The sequence below is a fragment of the Montipora foliosa genome, chromosome 6, assembly GCF_036669935.1.
Source record: "Montipora foliosa isolate CH-2021 chromosome 6, ASM3666993v2, whole genome shotgun sequence".
NCBI classification, from domain to species: Eukaryota; Metazoa; Cnidaria; class Anthozoa; order Scleractinia; family Acroporidae; genus Montipora; species Montipora foliosa.
The window spans coordinates 73,975,742-73,996,483 of NC_090874.1; the positions used below are offsets into that span (position 1 = coordinate 73,975,742).

Below are 20,742 nucleotides of genomic sequence, written 5' to 3' on the forward strand. Positions count from 1 at the left end.
CCATTAATATACTTGTATATCCTCTGAGTCATCATGGTTGACTGCCAATAAGTATACTGATAGTTAAGCTACCTAAAGATACTCTGTAATCAATCTCAAATAAATAAAGATGAAACAAAAAAATGTGACTTGAAATTAGAGGTTGCCTCAAAGCAGCACACAACCTTGTTTAAGGCATGAGCCCGTTGTTCTTGCAAGTCATCAGGGAATATTAAGTCTTCCTTGCTAACTTTCCGCGGCAGTGCTTGTTCAACTTTGGAAAGGGTTCCAGCTATTACATGTTGTGATTCTGTTACAGTGGTCAAGTGCGTTTACACCTGCTGATGCTTATCAGATAGTGCACTAATTTTGCCCTCATACATTCCCCCATCTCTGCAGAAGGATAGCCCACAGAGGGATGTAATTCTTCAACATTGACCTGCAAGGATTATATATACTCAGCGATATATAGCAGTCTGCTAGAACCAAGATGGTGACTTGAACTATGTTGGGCATGAGAGACTTAAACGTGGAGGGGTCTCAGCCTTCTAAAAATTCACATAACTGCAAAATGGCTACCTCTAGTTGTTTCTGTTAAGGAATGTTTCGCGCCCAAAACGTGCCCACATACAGATTTTTTTACAAAAACTTTGCCACGCAGAAAGGTTATTATCTATTTTGCCAAAAAAGGCAAAAAAAAGGAGGGTCACCGTTGCTCGTTTTCGAGATCATGAGGTGCATTGTTATAGAAGATTGCGTTACTTTAAAGACGATCTTAACTTACAACTGTCAGCAATAAAAAAGCTAAATGAGTGAAATTTAGATCAGGTAAACGTACTCCAGTGCAACCATAACTAATATAACTAAATTAACCTTTGCAGCTGATGTCTTTTTCTGAGGTGAAATAGACTTGAAAAAAACGATACAATATTTGTCTAAGAAAGAAAAACTTCGGTCGCCACGAGAGCATAAAAGGGCACAAAATTGCAAAAGTCTCACGTACAGATTTTTTGGTTTTTTGTAAAAATGGACAAAATCAAGAAAGGAGGAAGTGATCTACGGAAAGAAAAAAAATGGGGGTCACCGAGCATTCAAGAGAGTCAAATCGCCCTGCGAAGTTTCTCAAAGCAATTGTCTATCAGCAGGTCACGCCAGTGCGTGAAATTTCCCGAGAAGGAACTGGGTCCCCACAGCATATCCACATGATGCCACACTACTTTCGGTGTTCTATTCTTGTGGAAATTTTTGCCGACTCTAGCATCGTGTTTACCTGCGTGAGTTCGATGCATTGACGTCGTGCAGTGACATGTGCGAAAAAAAAGATGAGCAGTAGCAATGGGCCCTCCATTGCTGAACGTCCTTTTAAATACTGTATTTTCTCGCTGAACACACTTATGGTACCAGTAACGTAGTTAATTTCGGTTTTCTTCATTGAAAACCGCCATTACTTCTAAAATTAAAATACTCCTTTTGAATGAGGACTCAAGTGTTCACACTTTGGCAGGCTTAATGCAAATGCTGGCCCTGCCAGCTAGGCAACCACCAGGGTAGTTGCAGATTCCAGCTTCAGACTTTCATTAACTTTATGTCACCACACTAGGTTTTATCGGCCTCACCTGATTTTTTCAGGTGTTTTGGACTCATTTTGAATGCCTTCCCAGGTGAAAGAAAAAGGGCAATATTGAGACTCAACTAAACCCTTGTCAGATTCTAGACTTAAGAGCACAAAAATGTTGAAATGGCATCACCAGATCACCTGACATAATGTCCTGTAATTTTCGTTTAGCTTCCCACCAAGTAAATGACAATGTCCAACAATGACTGTAGAAGGGAAAATTAACAATATCGACATGGTTTTAACGTGGCCCTAACCCCAAAATATTTTTTTTCGCTAAAAATGAAATCTTGCACCTGTTTGAAACACATTGCGGCCATTTTTTCATTTTGCTAAAAAAATCCTGCCATTTTTATAGGCTTCGAAAGTTGTGACAATACAAGCATCTTTTGTTTCCCCCCCCCTCCGCCCCCCCCCCCCCACCGACAGAGTCAGAAGGGACGTGGTGTCTATTCCTGATTTGACATTCACAAAATGATTTTCCATTGCATTAAATCTTTGTAAAAATGCAATGCATAAGTAGATTGTTGACTGTCAAATCAGGAATAGACCCACTCCCCTTCTGACTCGGTCGTGAACAAAAGATGATTGAATTTTCGCAACTTTCGAAGCCTATTAAAAGGCCAGGATTTGTTAGTGTAAAAGGAAAAAAAATGGTCGCAATGCGAACGGTTAAATTCGAACAGGTGCAAAGATTCATTTTAGCGAAAAAAGATTTTGGGGGTTAGGGGCACTTGAACAGTAAATATGTGAAAAGGATGATAAAGTGTGGTTGGACCAAAATAACTTACAACATTGGATGAGTTGAGGTGAGAAAGGTGTGAAAGACTAGAGATCTCCTACCTGTGTGCTTTGTTTGTGAAAGCAGTCTTGGGGGTCAGTCTGGGGTTGGAATGGGTGTATGTAATGTGGATGGTAATGGGGCTCGTCTGTCTGTGCTCGACCATCTGACTCAGTGGTCAGATTCTTCATTTCCTTTATCAACCAGTTCCGTAGATGCTATATATTTCTTTTCTGCCAGGTTCAGATGACACATCTGTCGGACTTCCAACCATTAAGTACATTGCTGGGTCTCTTCTCAAGATCAGTTTTCTTTATGTTCATTAGGCACTCTTCCCAAAGCAGCCCATTTTCCATTACAATCCCAACTCATCTTTTCTGACAAAGGTATTCAACTGCTCTTCCTCTAATGGACCTTAAACGTGATGTGTGGTATCATTGCATACTAACATTGCGGCCATCAATCTCTGCCTAGAATTGTCACCTCCTTCTGTTTCTGGACCAAATAAATATAACCCTGAGATTCTATAGTTCATTTGCAACATCTCCAAGTCACGTTTAAGCCCACTAATTGCTTTTTTCCATCACTTCCAAGGAATCTATTCAAAATTGCCATTATTCTGTCAATGGGCATCTCTCTGTAGCTTGGAGTCGCTTATTAAACTTCATAAGCTGCCCAAATTCCAGAGAGAGCATTTTGACAACTCCCTTCATCTTGGGCAGTTGTTTTTTAAACTGTTGTGCTTGTTCTATTATGTATTTATTAGAAGGCGGATGATCAAAAGCTTCAATTCAGGTCCTCAAGTTCTTGAATTTTTTTCTCCAGGTCTTCTTGCTTTCAGTCTGCAAACTGAAATAAGGCGGACATGAAAAGGATTAAAATTAAAGAATTTTTGCATACAGGCACATTTTCCCCAAGTTCAATTTGGGAGATATTCCTTTGGTTTTAAATCTCCTAAATTTTCAAAAAACTTTCCAAAAAGCTACCAAACACTGTAGACCCATCTTTTTAGCATTACTTGAAATGGCTCTGAATTATCGTCGCCCAATTTCCAAGAATTGCAGAAGAGTAAAAAAAGGCAATTATTTATAACGAAATTTAATGACGCATTTTTTGTGTGAGAGCTTTGATATACGGATGACGGAAATCAAAAGCCATCCAAATCGTGGTAAAATTATCAACGATCGGATGGCGTTTGATTGTGGTCGTTGACAGCATCACATTGAAGACCAGATATCTATGGGCAGTTGCCTTCAAGAAAGAAGTGAATTTGTTAAAGAAAATAGCTTCAAACAAGGTATTGAGGTCATTATTTCTGCAGAACAAGCTATGTTCTGACATTCAAACTTGATGATTGATGAGTCGACTGTTGGTAAACAAGAATTTGTCCTTGATGAGGTGGGCACGAAACATCATGCCGTCGAAAACGTGCCAAAAACAATGCGACATTCAATTTAACATTTACTCTGCAAATCTTGGCAAAAGTCTGAGGCCTCTACTCTGCTTAGCTTTTCTACCCACTATCCTTTACCAGGCTTTTTTGGAGTGTCGCCTCATTAAATTTAAAGGAAATATAGTAGAAGTTTTCTGTGGGTTTCCTTTCATAATAGTTGATTGAATTCAACATGCAAATTTATAAATATTCCCAAGCTGTTACTGTCAAGTTGTTTTGAGTGTTTATTTACTTTAGCAATGAAAAAGGCGGAACCATCGGTCATATAACTTTCACTGAATTAGATTAACAGATTTGTTCATTCTGAAACGCGACCAGTTACTGACAATGGGTGCAGTCCCTTATTACACTTCTCTTTCCAAGCCTCCCGCGGTCATTTTATTTGTTTGAGCAACAAAACACGACTGCCTCAGAAAAGCTGGCCCGCTCCAATGATTTATTGAAGGGACTGCTTGCACTCTAACAGTAGTATGAAGGTTCCCAAATCTCAAGACTCATAGAAGGAAAAACCATTGCTAAATGAAATCTTACTGGGAATTGCCCCTAAAAGGGGCGTCCATTCAAACATAAACTCGATAGAGCAAAATTATTGACAAAGGAAAAGGAGACCAGACCAACCTTACCAGGAAGTCAGGTAGGCCTGTCACCCCATTTTACACTCTTGAATATTTATGATAAAATTATTTTGTTAAATTGTCGTGTACATTGGCAAAATGACAATTTTTGTTTTTATTATTTAAGGTACCCCCTTTGAGATTTGTTATATTCTTCAAAAAACAACCCCCCCCCCTCCCTTTTACCTCTTATTTTTTTGGGGGGCTCCTCCAATTTCTCATCAGTCCCCCTCCCAACACGGGGGTTTTACATGAAACGCTCCCTGTGGACACATTCATACGATTTCCTATACTTATTAGACAATCATAATGATTGGATGTAAAATAATTATTATGATAAATCATTATTAAACTTACATTTTTGTGACATCCAAATTTTATTTATTAGAAAAAAACAACATGCTAATCCCTTTTATTATTGAATACATTGTGAATTGCAAAATCATCAACAAATTTTCTTTGGTGCAATTAAACAGTTAATATTTCGGAAAACAGCAAGCAATAGCGGTTAAAATCGGGGCGGTGCAAAGTAAACCAAACACAGCAAGGTTTATCAGGGTGTGTGGTTTTGAGGTTTGCTCCAACTTGTAATTTCACAGTGGGACTGGCCAGCACACAACCAAAACAATCAACATTCCCGAAACATATTTCAAGCCTTCACGGGTTTATGACCTTGAAAAGTTTAAGTTTGCTTTACGGTTGTATGGAAGTATCCTCTGTTAAAAAATATTAAATTGTCATACACGAGCTCTCACACATGTACACATAATAATTATATATAATGTCTTGACATTTACAATGTTCGTTGTTATCACCCGCAAGGCGATAAGACGATTAACTTGGCATAATGGGGATATTACAATCAAGAAAAGCCCGATGGTTAAACCTAACACCAGACAAGAGCACAACGCGGACAAAAAATCAGTACACGCGTAAAAACCAAACAAAAACTGCGGACGAAAAAACTGTAGTAGATAGAAAGCCTCATTTTCAACTATTTTGTTGTTTCCACAGTGAAAGATCATTGAAAGAGTCAACAGACGGAAGTCTAATTTACATTTAGCCGTGGCTATTTTTTTCAATTCTTGGGACATCTGGATTCCGATTAGAAATTGACGATAATGAAGTTTAACCCTTAACTGACAACATTTTGGTAGATGTGAAGTAAAATCCCGCTTTGGAAATCAATTAGAAAGAAGGTAAGGATGCCATTAGTTCGCGTTTCAGTGAGTTGACATTCAATAAAAAATACTTCAAACAATTTGTCGGAGCCGTTGAATAGCTATCTGTATTTTTGCAGCAAATTTGTTGGCGATTCTGGCTTCACGAGAAAAACAAAAAATGATATCGTGTGCCAGGTTCAGTTGAAAGAAATCCTGGCTAGCGAAACGTGGGGCTTTTAATTCAACCTACCCTACAACAAAAATTTTAACAATTAATTTGCATCGCTATTGGGCCTTTTAACAGACACATTTCATTACCCCGGTAAAGATTCAACATGAAACTTAATTAAAGCTTTAGTTCACCGAAGCGAAAAGTTCGCTCGGAGAAAAATTTGCGTCGATCAAGGCAGGGTTACTCAAGGGGACAATTAAATCAAACGGAATTACTGTTTTGTGTTATTCGATATCATTCTACCACCTAAGGTTATTTACATTGATCCTAACCACGGAGAAAAAAAAACACAAAAAAATATTACACAACCTCGCGAAATTGCGCCTTTCTTGGGTCCGAATAAAGAGCAATGTTGTGACCAAAGGGTTGCTCCGAGGTGTCTCCTGGAATTTGAGTTATATTGCTCTGTGACATCTTTTATTCGGCCTTTTGAGCGCTCCGATTGAAAAGCCGTGAGGGTTTTTCGTTCCCATTAGAGGAAGCAAGTGGCAAGTTTATAGCTGCCACTGAGCGTGTTGTAGTTTCAAAACCGATTGTGATTCAAAATAGCGGGCAGAAGCGTATGTAGATGATTGATGAAAATTCACCACCCCAGCATCGGGTTTGAACGCAACGCCAAATCCACAAGTCGATGAAAATCCACTTCGGCTCCCATGTGTTTGCTTGTCTTGTCAATTTCACATCTGGCAGTTAAGTTCTTTTTTCTCAACAAGATACTTACCACTGTCATTAATATTTATAAGCAAACAAGCGTTGCGATCCGCCATGCAATCCAGGTGCCCGGAGTATGTTTCCATGGGAGATAACTGGGGAATATTTTGTACTATCGGTGCGGAGGGTAGGGGGTCGTGGAGGGAAGGGCGTAGCAACACTGTACAACTCTCCAGACTGCGTGAAATCCGCAGGTAAATAAATGCGTAGGATGATAAAGGAAGTGATTAAGGACATGGCTTGGTCAGGGGGTTTATATGGATTAACAGTAACGAAATACTCTGATGTTATTTATTAACCCTTGACTCCAGGGGTTCCCCATTGAACGAGTAAAATTGGTCTGGATTTAGACAGAGTAAACTACTCTGGTGTTAGGGGGTTTGGGGTCCAAAGGGTTAAATACAAAAAATATTATTCACTTGATCGTGTAAAATAGAAAGCTGTTACTTACAATTAAAACTTATCATTCCATCATTGGCAGTCAGTTAACAGCCTGTCCTGACGTAATTAATGACAGCAGTAAGGTGGAAAGATACCAAGAAATATGGATTGGCGAAACCGGTAAGTTAAAAACGCACTGACTGCAGGACTGCAGAACTGCAGACCAGGGGTAAAATGCAGGACTGAGGTTATACATGTAAACTGGTTGAAAAAGCCCAAACCCATTAGAAATGCACACACCTTAGGCCTAATTAGGCCCTAAAACAATATTTTAGGCTTAAACTGTTAGTATTTCTAATGGGTTTGGGCTTTTTCAACAGTTTGTAATGTATAACCTCAGTCTTGTATTTACCCACGGTCTGCAGTCTGCAGTCTGCATTTTACACTGACCGATTGAGAAACTTGTTTGACTTTTACTTTAAGATTTGTAAAGCTGCCACAGAAGGGCATTAGGGCAGTGTCCAGAGTCGCTAGATTAGACAGCTGTGTCTACTAATTCAAAGGTATTTTTGCTTGTTTTCTGAATATGCAGGAAAAAGCAGTTGAAGTCAAAGATAATATTATTGAGGGTAACCACGGCCAATTTTCAAAGCCTATTAATCAAACAAAATTTGTAAAAAAGCTCTAAAATACAAAAGCATGTGTGGCATTCTTTCCAAATAATTTGAAGCTCAATTATAATTATCTCTGAGAAATGTCATGCCATCCATCAGGTTACTATCAAGTTTTTTTTTGGATACCAAAGAGCACTTGCTAAGTTCTACTGTCTCTTGCATATATAGCTTTAAACCATTGCAAAAATATCCTCTGTATAAATAGTACAGCCACAACCTGTGTGAAAAGCCAAGTATCTTGAGATGCGCAGAACACACGTTGCAAAAACAACAACGTAGGCAATAGTCCTTGATTAAAATAACTAATTGTAAAATAACTGCTTGGAAGACGCTTTCTTAATTGATCTATTTTATTTGCTGGGCAAAAGTTGTTTAACAACAAGCAAATCATTGTTTCCCCTGCCAGCAATTGAATCACATGTAATTAGTTCTCTATTTCGAATTGCAAACTGAATCATTGCAACCAAAAAGCAAAATTCCTTCACAAGGGTATGAAATATTCCAGATGCCTTATTTCAAGAAGATAATTTAGCAAACGTGGTTGTAAATTAAATTTATACCGACCAAAAAAAGACAATGAACGTCTTGTATTTCGATCGTTATGCGTGCTTCGTAACAAAACTTTAAAGTTTACTATGAAATTTGATGTATTCAATTCATTTTAATAGGTTACTAAACTATTTCACCAGTTAAATTGCAATGGGAACTCCATCGGTTGGCTTTGCTTGCTCATTGTTGAAATTTTGGGAACTGGAAAATAACTTTATTATTGCAACTTTACAATTTTCATTCAAAAAAACACCTTTCTTTGAAAACAGCTAGAGCTATTTAAGAAAAATTGTATCATAAAACCGTGCAACGAAATCCTCCTCTGTCAGATGTGTCCACAGAATTGTTGCCTTCTTGTCCATCATCACTCCCATGGGGAGATTCTATTGGAAGATGACAGGAAGAAAATGTGAAACTAACTGAGTCAATCATACAGGTAATAATAATAAAATAATAATATAAAATAATAATAATAATAATAAATAATAATAATAATATAATAAAATAATAATAATAATATAATATAATTTTAAGTAAGATCGATTTAGAAATCGTATTAAGAATGAAACATAACAACAATATCCAACGTTTCGGAGTCAGACATGACCCCATTATCAAGGTCAAACTGTAATGGACAATTCGCAATTTAAATATAACGGCGTTAGGTCAAAACAAAGACTTTTGCATAAATGGAAATTAAACAATAGTTAAGATAATTACAATTTTTTGCTAGAATACAAAAGGCTAAGGGCAACAAAAACTTTAGCACAAATCGAATCTGACTGCTTTTGATACGTGAGTGTCAACCATCACTAAAGAAGCAGTCAGATTCCATTCGTGCTAAAGTTTTTGGTTGCCCTTCGCCTTTGTATTCGAGCAAAAAATTGTCAAAAATAGAAAAATTGTTAAAAAAATGTGTCAACTATCGTTTAATTTCCATTTATGCAAAAGTCTTTGTTTTGATTTAACACCTGTATATTGAAATTGTGAATCATGTCTGACTCCGAAACGTCGGATTTTGTTGTTAGTTTTATTCTTAATAATAATAATAATAATAATAATATTAATATAATAATAATAATAAATAATAAAGTAATAATCCATCACATCACATCATGTCATCACAACCTTATGACTGCCCCAGTTCAAGGAATGAACTCAGCATGGTTACCATAAGAGAAAAAAAGCGGCACTTCAAGGAGAGCAATAACAATAATAATAATACAGTGTTAATAACAACAACAACAATGACAATGACAACAGGGGTGGATCCAGGATTTGACATGAGTGATTTGCACCAACTACATGTAAACTAGGGGGGTTTGAAATTTTATTGCTCTCAGAATGCCATTTTCCTGCATTCTGATAGCACCTCAAACCATTCAGACACATAAGCAGCACCTCCTCCAGAAAGGCATCATTCTGTCTTAAAAGTAGTTGCAAACTACTCTATGCTTACTTTCATGTTATTCTGGTTTGTCTGATAAAACCACCAGACAAACCAGAATAACATGAAAGTAATCAATAGAGAGAAATTATCCTGTGTTTTGACTATGAAAAGTGTTAAAAAGGGTTGACAGGCCTACACGACTCCCTTGTACATGGTCTGGTTTCTGGTTTCCTCTCTTGAGTAAACATTTGCATGGATGCCTCTTTTAGGCAGTTCCTGTAGGATTCATTTAGCAATGGTTTTTGCCCTATGAGGCTTTACATTTGAATCTCTATACTGCTGTGTGATACTTTTTCTTCAAAAAAATATTTGGCCGGTCTCGATTTGGTCTTGGTGTTGATTTTCTCAGCAGTAATCTGAATGGACCTTATGGCCTCACGCTTTTGCGCCAATTTAATTCTATGCTTGACCGATATGTTTATCGGTGGTAGAAGCGAGTGATCTTCTGGTTTTAAATGTTTGACGCAGTTTCGGTTTATTTTGTTTTTGAACGCCTGTTACATTGTGCCCTGTACCAGTGAGATAGCTGGCTTTTTATAGGCTTTGTTTGCCTCTTTTCTGCGTTTCTTAAGTTGTTGATCTGTGATCAATTGGGACTGATTCTCTTGTCATATTTCTCAAAAAATTATCCACCACAATCACTGAAAGTTATGCATCTCACATTCCCGCTCGCATGTTTGGTAAAACGTGACATGGGAGACATCCACAGTGTGAGTGGAGGTTTGTACAATTTGTTGAGTTTATTTGAATTTCGCCCACACTGGACTCCAAAGAATTTAGCACACGGTAAACAAAATGCACCATCAAGAAATTTAAATTATGCTAGCCAGGGAAATCTTTTCAGCCAGCCCACAAAAAATTACGCTTAGAATTCGAACATTCCACTGACACTGGGAAATCAAATAGCTCAAGATCACCTGGTTTTTATACATTCTCTATGAATTTGAGCTTGTCCTGGTCCGAATACGAGCTGATTTCCTTGAAAACCAACCCAATATCATACTGAGAACAGTCCTCCTTCCGACAAACTGGATCGCCTTGAAGCATGGTTTATAAATCAAAACTATTCTTGTCTTTCCTTTCCGTAGCAAGTTAATGAATTCAACAAGAACGAAGGGAATTGTGGGGGGGAGGCTCCTCTTTATATATGATTGTCAGTAGTTTGCACGATAGTTTGCGACCTGAATAGCCAATCATAACCAAGTTTGAGTAGTTCGCAAGACAATGTGAGTGATTCTGACCAATCGAAGTGGGTTTTGAGTGATTTATGAAAAGATCCATGTACATCCAGTCCCCACCCTCTAGGTAGAAACTTTGCCCGGTCGGCCTTAAAATTTTTTTCGCGTTGTTCTCGGAAGTATCGACATGAGACGAAACCGTAGGAACGGAGACTCGTCCAATTCGCTTGGGAGGGGCTGGGTTTGCTGTGTGATCGACGGAATAATTTCTCCTTTGTTTTATTCATAATAAACAAATAAACAAGACGGATAATTGATTTCGTGAACTGCAATAAAGAGCTGAGAAATAATTAAAGGTTTGAAAAAAATTGAGTGATTTCTGCAAATCACTTGAAATACTCTGGATCCACCCCTGGGCAAGTTGTCAACACGTCAGTAAAAAAAGGGTTGTTCTGAGGACTACTATCACCAGGGTGATAAAATTCCATCAAAATAAATTATAATAAATTACATGTCATTCCTATATTCAAATCAATTTCGATTTTCACATGTTGAACTTTAATCTACTAAAAAAGGGACCAGAAATTACATACTCTTGCCTGCTCTGTTCCCTCCCTACATATTCTTTCTGCCATTGTTTGAAATATCTGTAACAGCAAAAACAGAAAAAATTCTTCATCATATATACATAAATTGTAATACACCTAGTTAAAAATTTTAAAGCTTGATCCTGGTATTTTTTTGGAAGCATAACCTTTTTAACTTCAAGTTTCAATAAAATGTAAACATCATCTCTCATACACCTTAATTTCCACTGAAGTTCATAAGTAGAGGATACATTTTAGCACCTTGTCTTTAACCCCAAAGAATACAAAATTTAAGGCTACATCAGTGGCTTAGTTTTATTTCAGTCCAAGCAGGCCACTCAGCAAGAGGGAACAAGACAAGCAACCAGTGACTAGCCAGAATGATGACATCCCTGTATATCAGATAGGATCTGCTACAGAAGGCATGCCATTGCTTGTCACCCACACCATGATAACATTCTATCCATACCAAGTCAGCCTATCCTCTGATGCTCAAACCATTGCCACCTTAGATGGGATGTAAAATTAATGTTCTATTAATTAAAATTAAATAAATATATCTACATGATTGTGAGACTGCAATGGCTATGCAGTCAGGTCGAGACCACACAGAGGAGGGGAAAACAAGAAAATAGGGATATGAATAATTTAATATTTATCAGTGTTTTCAAGATTTTCATTTTCATATAAATTAACTATTCATCCTTCAAAAACTGAAGCCATGATATTAAGGAAACAGCCGTTTGTTGGCCCCACTCAGTGGCATTTACTTTGGCTCTGGCTGTGTTAATTTAGTTAATACTACTTATTGTATGGGCCAGTAACAATTGACAACAATCTTTCTTGGAACAGACAAATAGAATTAGTCAAAACTTTTTTTCAAAAACAGTGGGTGCCTTATTAAGAAGAAGATGTTTAGTTAGTTTCCAAAGTCAGCCCTAGAAGAAATTTATTTTAAAGTAGTGATACCCAGTGTATTCGTGCAATAGATCACACATGGCAGTGCACGCCTTATTAATTAAAACCTAGTTCATTAGATGATGACTTATGTCTTTGTCAATTTTTGAATGGGTTCCTCTTGATTACATTGTATAAGAAGCACATTTTACTTAAATGTTCCAACTTTATAGGTACTGCCCCTATTCAAATTTCAGAACTATTATCTAAATCATCTAGATCAACAAGAGTTACAAATCAATTTAATATCAATAAGGTTAAGACTGAACTTGGAAGAACTTCTTTTCAATATAGGGGTCCAGTAATAATTATTTGAAATTTTATAAATAGGAAAGTTAGATTTAACAGCATTATTGGTAAAGATGCTTTTAAATTGATTTTAAGAAAATAATCAAAAGACATGCTTCAACTTTCTTCTAGCAAAGAAGCAATGGTGATTTCCAATAAGGAGGATAATTTTATCTATTTGTAGGACATAATTAATAAGAAGTTAAGAAATAAAGAAGCAACTATGATTTCTAATAAGAGGGATAATTTTATCTATTTTTAAGGTCCACATAATAAATTATTAATAGTTTTCTATAAATACCTTAATTTAGAACTTATGATTTTAGATTATATAATTTTCATATCGCAGGTCCACATCAGCCTTTGGCTGCCATTCTTACATGTAGTACTAGTTTGTTTATAACCCAACCTGCGTTATCAAATAAAGGATTGATTTCAAGATTGATTAATAGATCTTTGTTTTGGTCCTCAGCACTTTAATAGTCTAGTCCATTGTTATTTACAGTGGAGCTGCGATTCAACAACAAATCTGGTATTTTCAAGCCCCGTCATGATGAAGCATTGGAAAGTAACCCTGATGCAGCGAGGTCCTGATACACGACAAACTCTTTTCCCTGTGCAACCTCAGCAAAGACACCTGACATTATATTGCATAACTAGCCACCAATGAAAATTTTAGCCTTATCTACTACATTGTACATGTATGCATGTACATAATGGTATGCCTTTCAGCCCATTTGCCACCCAATAATATTTATCAGAGTGTTTGAATGCCAAAGGGGACTTTTGGCACTTATTTTCTAAAGCTCTATTAACTAAAAACTAACCTCATGTACATTTTCATTTGTCCTTGCACTTGCATCAATGTATGCTCCATTATACTGGTTTGCTAGCTGCAAAATTGAATATCAATGTTGAGATATGATAATAATAATACACTTTATTTAAAGAGGGTGGCACGGAATAGTTGCGGTAACTAATAAACTTGTGGCCCTCTATCTAAAAATTCTTACAAAACTGATGCAATATTATAATAGAAAGTGTACATAGAAATGTGAAAGCTAAAAATACAATGTACGTTAAATTCCAACATGATTGGAAGATAAAACCTGCCACTCTCCCTGTTTCCCCACATTCCATGCCCTTTGACAAGTACATGTACCATACTGAAGCAAAGTAAAAAATACTCAAAATACATAAATAAAGTGGCCCAACCTTGAGTTTATTAATTTTGCACAAGTAACATTTCATGTGGCTAAATGGAATTGAGGCAAAAGTCAGCATTGAGAGACATTGTATGGTAAAATGGTTACCCTTTAAACTGCGGTCACCCCAAAACGCAGACTGCAGACTGTGCAGACCGTGCAAACCAGGGGTAAAATATGGCGTTACCCTCACTATTATTGAGAGCTAACCGTAAACAGGCTAACCTGAATGTTATTTAGGCCTAATTAGGCTAACCGAATGTTATTTAGGCCTAATTCAGGCTAACCGAATATTCATTTAACAGACGGTCTGCACACTCTGCAGTTTGCGTTTTTCAGTGTCCCTTTAAACTGGCTCAGTGGGTTTTGGTTGCACTACTTTGCTAGTTTGCTGGCCATCACATAGCCATTTTTTTACTGGCTGTATTCGCACTTTTAATAGCATGTCGAGTATCCTAGTACAGTAATTAATGTCACTGTTCCTTGGTATCAACATAGTTAGCTTTTAATGCATAACGTAAGGTGCAATAGAACGAGACAACTGATGTATTGGCGTTTTTTAAGGGGAACACTGCCTTGCGACTGGTTACCCTATGTGACTTCCAGATTGCGTGATATCGAACAACCTCACTTCTCTACCCAGCACTACGAGCTGATTGGTAAACAGCATGTGCTGGATTGGACAAGAGTATTGGTTAGCGAGCAATGTACAAAGGCAAACCAGCCAACAAGCTTGGGGGAAGTCGCTGCGCAGACTTAACCGCACCTCGCAGGAGTGACCCAATTTTTAATGAAGGCATGGCAATAAACCCAACCCATCTCCAAAGGGAGGGAGGGAGGGGAAAAAACTTTAACAAATGCCAACAGCTAGTTGGTTTACTATAGAAGACAAACTGCCAAGTGAACCTTGGACGGCTAACTGAGGCTTTTATAGCTACATGTAGACTCTGTCTATTAAAGTAGCCAGTTGTACAGCTTCTACTATGAGCAGGTAGGTATTACATGTGCTCTTTAACAGTTATGAATGAGGCCTTAACAGATTTGGCCAATGCAGGTGTACGTTATAAACTGAGATCTAGGAGCAAAGTATCTAATAGATGTCCTCATTTTATTTACAACAAGACCATTGATTTTATGAACTTGAACGACCGACTACAAAGAACACGAAGATAACTAACGCGACATGAATAGCCCCTTTTAGAATGGTCACGTTCCATTAACTGTATTTTACTGATGGGGCAGTAAAATCTCCTTTATTTAAATTACCCATTCAGCATTAGAGTACTTAACCATCAGCAATGGCTATCAGATTTTATTAAATTTTCAACCTCAGTTAATGTATTTCTTGTGGTTTGATTGGTTTACTCAATCTCGGTTATCAGCTCATATACCTTAGTTTGACCTTATATGGCAAATGATTGCACTACGCGTTGCTAAGCTAAATCTTTCTTTGCTGGAAAGCGAAGTTTCTCTCTGAATAAAGCAAAAAGGTAAAAACCCTCTTTCGTGGAAAGTTTGGATCAATTCTGACGTTTAGAAGTACGCGAAACATAAGAAATGTGTTTGTGATGAGCCTGCATCTGTCTGACCACCAGGTATTACACAACATCGCATCTTCATCAAGTGTTTTTGATTTCGCTCAGATTTTCTCGCTATTTTTCGCTTGTATTTCCTACTTCCAACCTTTTGGAGTTTAAGGAAGTTTATAAAACAACATTATTATTCCATTTGCGCTTGTTGGATACGAGACTGGTTATAGCCATCTCATATCCAACGCGTGTTCATGTAATATTTAAACAATAGTATTTTAACTATTTATTACACAAAGGTCAAGGTAAGCATTAAGTGCTGGCCAGGGGTGTTACGTCTAGATCATGGAATTTTTTATTCTTGATTCCTTAGACAACACTTTTCTATTGGTTACGTCACTCAATATGATATTTGCATTCCCAGTGCTGGACAAAAGCCGCATCCTCCAGTTGTCTGGGACAAGTAATTTCATCTTCAGTCTACTTGCCCACAGGGTAAGCTCCCCAATGAGAGCAAGCTCCTTCAATGAATTAAAGTGCGTGACACTTCTAAATTATACATGCTTTAGGTGTGAATGGGTTCTATATAAAGAGGAAATATACATGTAAGTTCAATAAATTGATTTAGCTTTTGGTAGTCATTTGTCCCAATTTTTTTGCCAAGACAGTGAGAAGAACATGCAGGTATATCCCTATCAAAGATGATATCATATAATTAATTATCATGATGTTTTGCATTCAAGTTTTGAAAGAATGTAATTAAAAGCACTTCTAGTAACATCATCTCAGGGACAGCTCAATGCCTCATTTCAGTTCAGGCATGATTACTATGATAAGGACCTCTGATTTTGTTAAATTTAGTGGAAAACTAAATATTAAATTTTGGAATATTGAGGTGAAAACAGCAGAAGCTTTTTGAAAAGGGTGAATAGATCAATTTTATCTCAGTAAAGAAAAATATTAGAGGCTAGGGGCACTTTAAAGACATCAATACTAGGTGTCTTTTAAAACTAAAGACAAAAACTATACAGAATATTCAGTGTTTTGTTTGTAAAATAATAATCATGAATCTTAAGTAAGGCATGTGAAGGAACTCCTTTGCATGGCCAGTGGGTGACTCACATTTGGTTACTCAATGGTTACGTTGGAATTTTTCTAGGCCCAGGAGTTTCAAAAACTTTTGAAGTAGATGCCTCAATGTAAAGCGGCAGTCACTCTTGTCTTTTATGAGGGTTTGAGTGAAAATCAAGGCAGAATGGCCGGTAATGAGAGACAAACTTCTGACAACATAGACAGTACATTCTGCCAGTGACTGGCTTCCGAAACCCCTGTATGCATGATAACCCTGTATATTAAGCATGTGCTATTTTAAATTATTTGAACTGCACAGTGTATGCTTTGATAAACAACATTATGATTCACTATTTAGCTTTGTATTTTGTTACATGGCTTTGTGTAAGCCTTCAGTTTGACTGTCTATAGTTAGTGCTGTCTAGCCATAATTATTATGTTCTCTTGAGTAGCAATACCCAAACACGTCTTACACTGGGAGAAAGAGTAGGAGTAGGCATTTTACATGTACATGTAAGTACAGGACTGTTGCAATATATTGTCAGCTAAAGAGTCTGCATAATGTCATTAATGAAGACCTGTCATAAGGCAGAGGACAGCTCAACCGAAAAGAGACCAAGAGTCCTACATGACATGTATAATACTCAATTTACATGTGAAAATCAAGTAACAAGGAGGAAAATTTTTCTTACACGTTGGGAAAAGTATTAAATTAAGAAATTTCTTGGACGAATGCAAAGCGTACCTGTACCCCAGACTCAATGTTCACTCTTCGTACTCCCACTTGGTCGTTTTTATTTCCAACAAACAAAAACTTGACATTCCCACTTCCGGCATACTAAAAAAATAAAAAAAACTAGAAAGTAAAGTAAACTTTCAACTTTACAATGAATTGAACAGTCAAATAATGTAAGACTTGAATGCATTGAATGAAAAGGGGATGACAAAAAAAAAGCAGGTGGTGTAGCCCCTGGATTTGAGTTTCAGGGCTTCATGATGCATGATATGGTTGAGTGTGTTAAAATGCTTGGACATCTTGTCTGACACAAAATGACTATAAACATGACTGAAGAGTCAGATAAGTCCTTCCTGATACAATAATCATTTCAATTCCACCTTACCTGATTGACTACAGACACCCAATGTGGCACATTGTAGTAAGTATCATCCTTAGTAACATCAAATACAATAACAGCTCCCTAGAATGCAGCAGTACACAGAGGAAAAAAAATCAATAAAATTGATAGAATACCACCGTTGAATATTTTGAGTTCAGCAATATGCAGGATGTAATTGGCTCCTGAAAGACGTTTGTTTCCTCCTGTTGTTTATGCTAGTCCATTTACGGGACAAGGTAGCTATACTTTGCACAAAGTTTTAATCATACTGTAGTAGCTTCAAACTCGGAACTATAAAAAAGCTAACCAAAACTGTGCATGTTCTGAATACACAAAGGTCATGTAAATTAATGCATGTTAGACACTACATATTTACATGTATTCTAAAAAAAACTTGCATGGCTACATTATATTAACAAAGGATTCTCAACTCCATGATGAACACATAGGTAATAATTTAAATTAAATACAAACAACATCATTGGATAATGCAATTCTAGAGTTTTGATTGGCTTAGCCATCATGGTATATGTCTTTGAGCTATTATACCATGCTCTACAAATATTACTACCTAACCGTGTGCATCAGTTTCGTTGTTTTCACAAAATAAAGTAGCTGCTACAGTAGTTACCCAGTAGTTAAATTTGTGGGTGTTTTTGAAATACGATTTCACTCGCGCTTGTTGGATTTAAGGTGATTATAGCCAACTCAGCGCGACACACCTCATTAGTGATCTATATTCTCATATCTGACATGCACTCATGGAATAATAATTGTTAAATATCTCATGAATTACAAAGTTCAAACTGAGGCCTTGCAACTTGAGCATCAGAGCTTAATACTCATTAGTCCATGAATAAACTCATTTTTTTGCCTTTAATCACCTGCTATTTTCATCTGAATTTATAATGTGTAAATGTTAACTATCTTTAACAACAGAACTTTTACTCTACCTGGACCTCTTCTCGCATATATGCTGCAGTGATTGTTCTACAAAGTGGATCACCCGGTGTGTCCCTAATTTACAAAAAATGGGAGTTTAAATTTCTTGAAGTTTTGTCACCTCAACAAACTGGTGATGCTATTATTAGTTCATACCAAACTAAAGAAATTTTTTTTCCGTGCATTCCTTTTCTAAATCATGCAAAACAGTGACAAAATTAAGATTATTTGAATCACATTACAATTTAAGATTGCATTATTAGCAAAATAAAATGCAACATTTGAGACCATATCACATAACTATTATAATAGCAATGTTCAGTGATATCCAGTGATGGGAACAAAATTATATTCATTGCAAGCTCAAATAGGGGTTTTTGCCAACAATAAAAGATGAAAGTTGACTATCATTGAGTCATCAGAACAAACAGAAAAAAACTTGCGCAGAAATGTATAATTTTAATATTTCTTGAAATATGCTGTGCAGGGGGGGGGGGACTCCCATATGGAACAGACGGGGATGCTCGTCAGAAATTTTGAATTTAACCCCTAAAGAAGACCATCTGGGCGTGGCTCAAGCTTTTTGTGACCCCTAAAGGAGACCAATCTGGGCGTGGCTTAAGCAAATTTTGATCCCTAAACAAAACACATTAAAAAGAAAATTTGACTTCTGTTTCTCTTCGCGTAATTCTGTTTCTTGGCGGAACCCTAAACGAGACCCTGGTGGCTTAAATTATTGGCGCTTTGCCCGGAACACCCTAAGCGAGACCAAAATCCAAAATTTACACCCCTAAGCGAGACGACGAGCATCCCCGTCTGTTTCATATGGGAGGCTCCCCCCTCCCGGGCAGTATGCCAAGAAATTTCACTTACATTGTAGACTGATCAGTATCTTGTGAATGTGTAATTTATTTGAAAAATGTTGCTTGAAGATCTCCTCCCTCTTTTTCATCTGAGCCATGATAAAATTGCATTTTTGTGTACCATGACCAAATTTAATTCACACATAATTCAAAGTATTTGAAAATTATGACTGTCAGTTTTTTATCTCAGGGGTATCACCTTTAAAAAGTTTGCTCATAAAACTCTATGCCAAAGGGGAGTCTCTCATGCGCTCACATATTCTTTCCATCTAAACTGTACTGAACTGTACATTTGAACTGAAGCACTGAGTGTCATTATTGTTTGAAATTAGACCCCAGCGAAACATACTACAGTAATGTTACTTTTATTTCTAAAAACTATTATTTCAAAATACTGTTGATCAATGATATTTGAATGTTGAAAATTGGCAATTATTTTTTTCAATTTGAGCAGTATTCTGAAAAAAGTTGCTAAAAATTTCTCATTGACCAGTGACTCTTCCTCGGAAGAGTCACTTTGATGTTTCTTCAGGCGATCCATTTATCGAGTTCTTTACGAGAGATTATTGTAAGTTCACGAGTATTCATAACTTCTATGCTGTTTCAATCCATGTTCAGGCAAGAAAACTGTCAGATCCTCTGTAATTGGTTTACAATTCCGAGAAATGTTTAGACCAGCTGGTTTTCCGGCTTTGTCTTCTAATTACTTCCCTCATAATATCGTTTACTAACAACTTGTGTGTCTTTTACGATTTAAAATTGCTCACCATATTTGCAGTTCTAATTGTTGTTGGCGCACTCTTACCGTAGCTGTCTTAATGTCTCTCTCTGTCATTGGAAACAAAAATTGTAAGGATCGAAATGAAATTCTTTAGCCATGCATAAGGTACGTAAAATTAGAAGGTAGGTACTTTGAAGGTCAAGTAATCTTTTCTCGCGGAACACCATAAACAACCTCACCTCGGGTTTTAAAATAAACGGGGCTGAACGGCTCTCCAGTATACGTAGAAAGGATGGTGGATTTTCCAACACCACTGTCTCCAACAAGAACAACTTTTGCGACTCTCCTTGGCCGCATCTCACATGCAGGAGTGCTTTGAGCGAAGTGAACTCTAAGCCCAAAGGGAGCTGGGACAAAACAAGGTATCGATACCAGTAGCGATATATTTGAAGGCTTATACGATACTTAGAGCCAATTTAGACGAATAAGACGGACAGCCCATCATTCGGTGAAACTTTTTGGAATTCGATCAATAAACAGAATTTTTTTGCGAGATATCTTCTTCAGTTCAGTCATTTTCGCTTTTAATTGTTGGTATCCATGTTCGAAGTAAATATCGTTCCTGTTACGTTCGGGATCGATTTACTCGATGACGTCACGCAAGCGTTGTGTGACTAACCT

At 37.0% G+C, this 20,742-nt stretch overlaps 1 protein-coding gene across 2 annotated transcripts in view; it reads right to left on the bottom strand.

Annotated features, from left to right (window-relative positions):
- Positions 1 to 20,461, bottom strand: part of LOC138008426 (uncharacterized) — a 31,914-nt gene extending 11,453 nt beyond the window's left edge. Inside the window, exons 1-8 of one of the 2 annotated variants that reach the window (XM_068855773.1) lie at positions 20,301 to 20,461; positions 20,108 to 20,168; positions 18,489 to 18,552; positions 17,539 to 17,616; positions 17,163 to 17,255; positions 13,440 to 13,505; positions 11,374 to 11,427; positions 8,413 to 8,535 (exon numbers count right to left, since the gene is read on the bottom strand). In XM_068855773.1, the coding sequence (XP_068711874.1) occupies positions 8,428 to 8,535; positions 11,374 to 11,427; positions 13,440 to 13,505; positions 17,163 to 17,255; positions 17,539 to 17,616; positions 18,489 to 18,552; positions 20,108 to 20,168; positions 20,301 to 20,418 (642 nt within the window). In that variant the 5' untranslated portion in view covers positions 20,419 to 20,461 and the 3' untranslated portion in view covers positions 8,413 to 8,427. Of the gene's footprint in view, positions 1 to 8,412; positions 8,536 to 11,373; positions 11,428 to 13,439; positions 13,506 to 17,162; positions 17,256 to 17,538; positions 17,617 to 18,488; positions 18,553 to 20,107; positions 20,169 to 20,300 lie in introns of those variants that run through there. The other variant, XM_068855774.1, reaches the window with a different exon arrangement.
- Between the last annotated feature and the right edge of the window lie 281 nt (positions 20,462 to 20,742).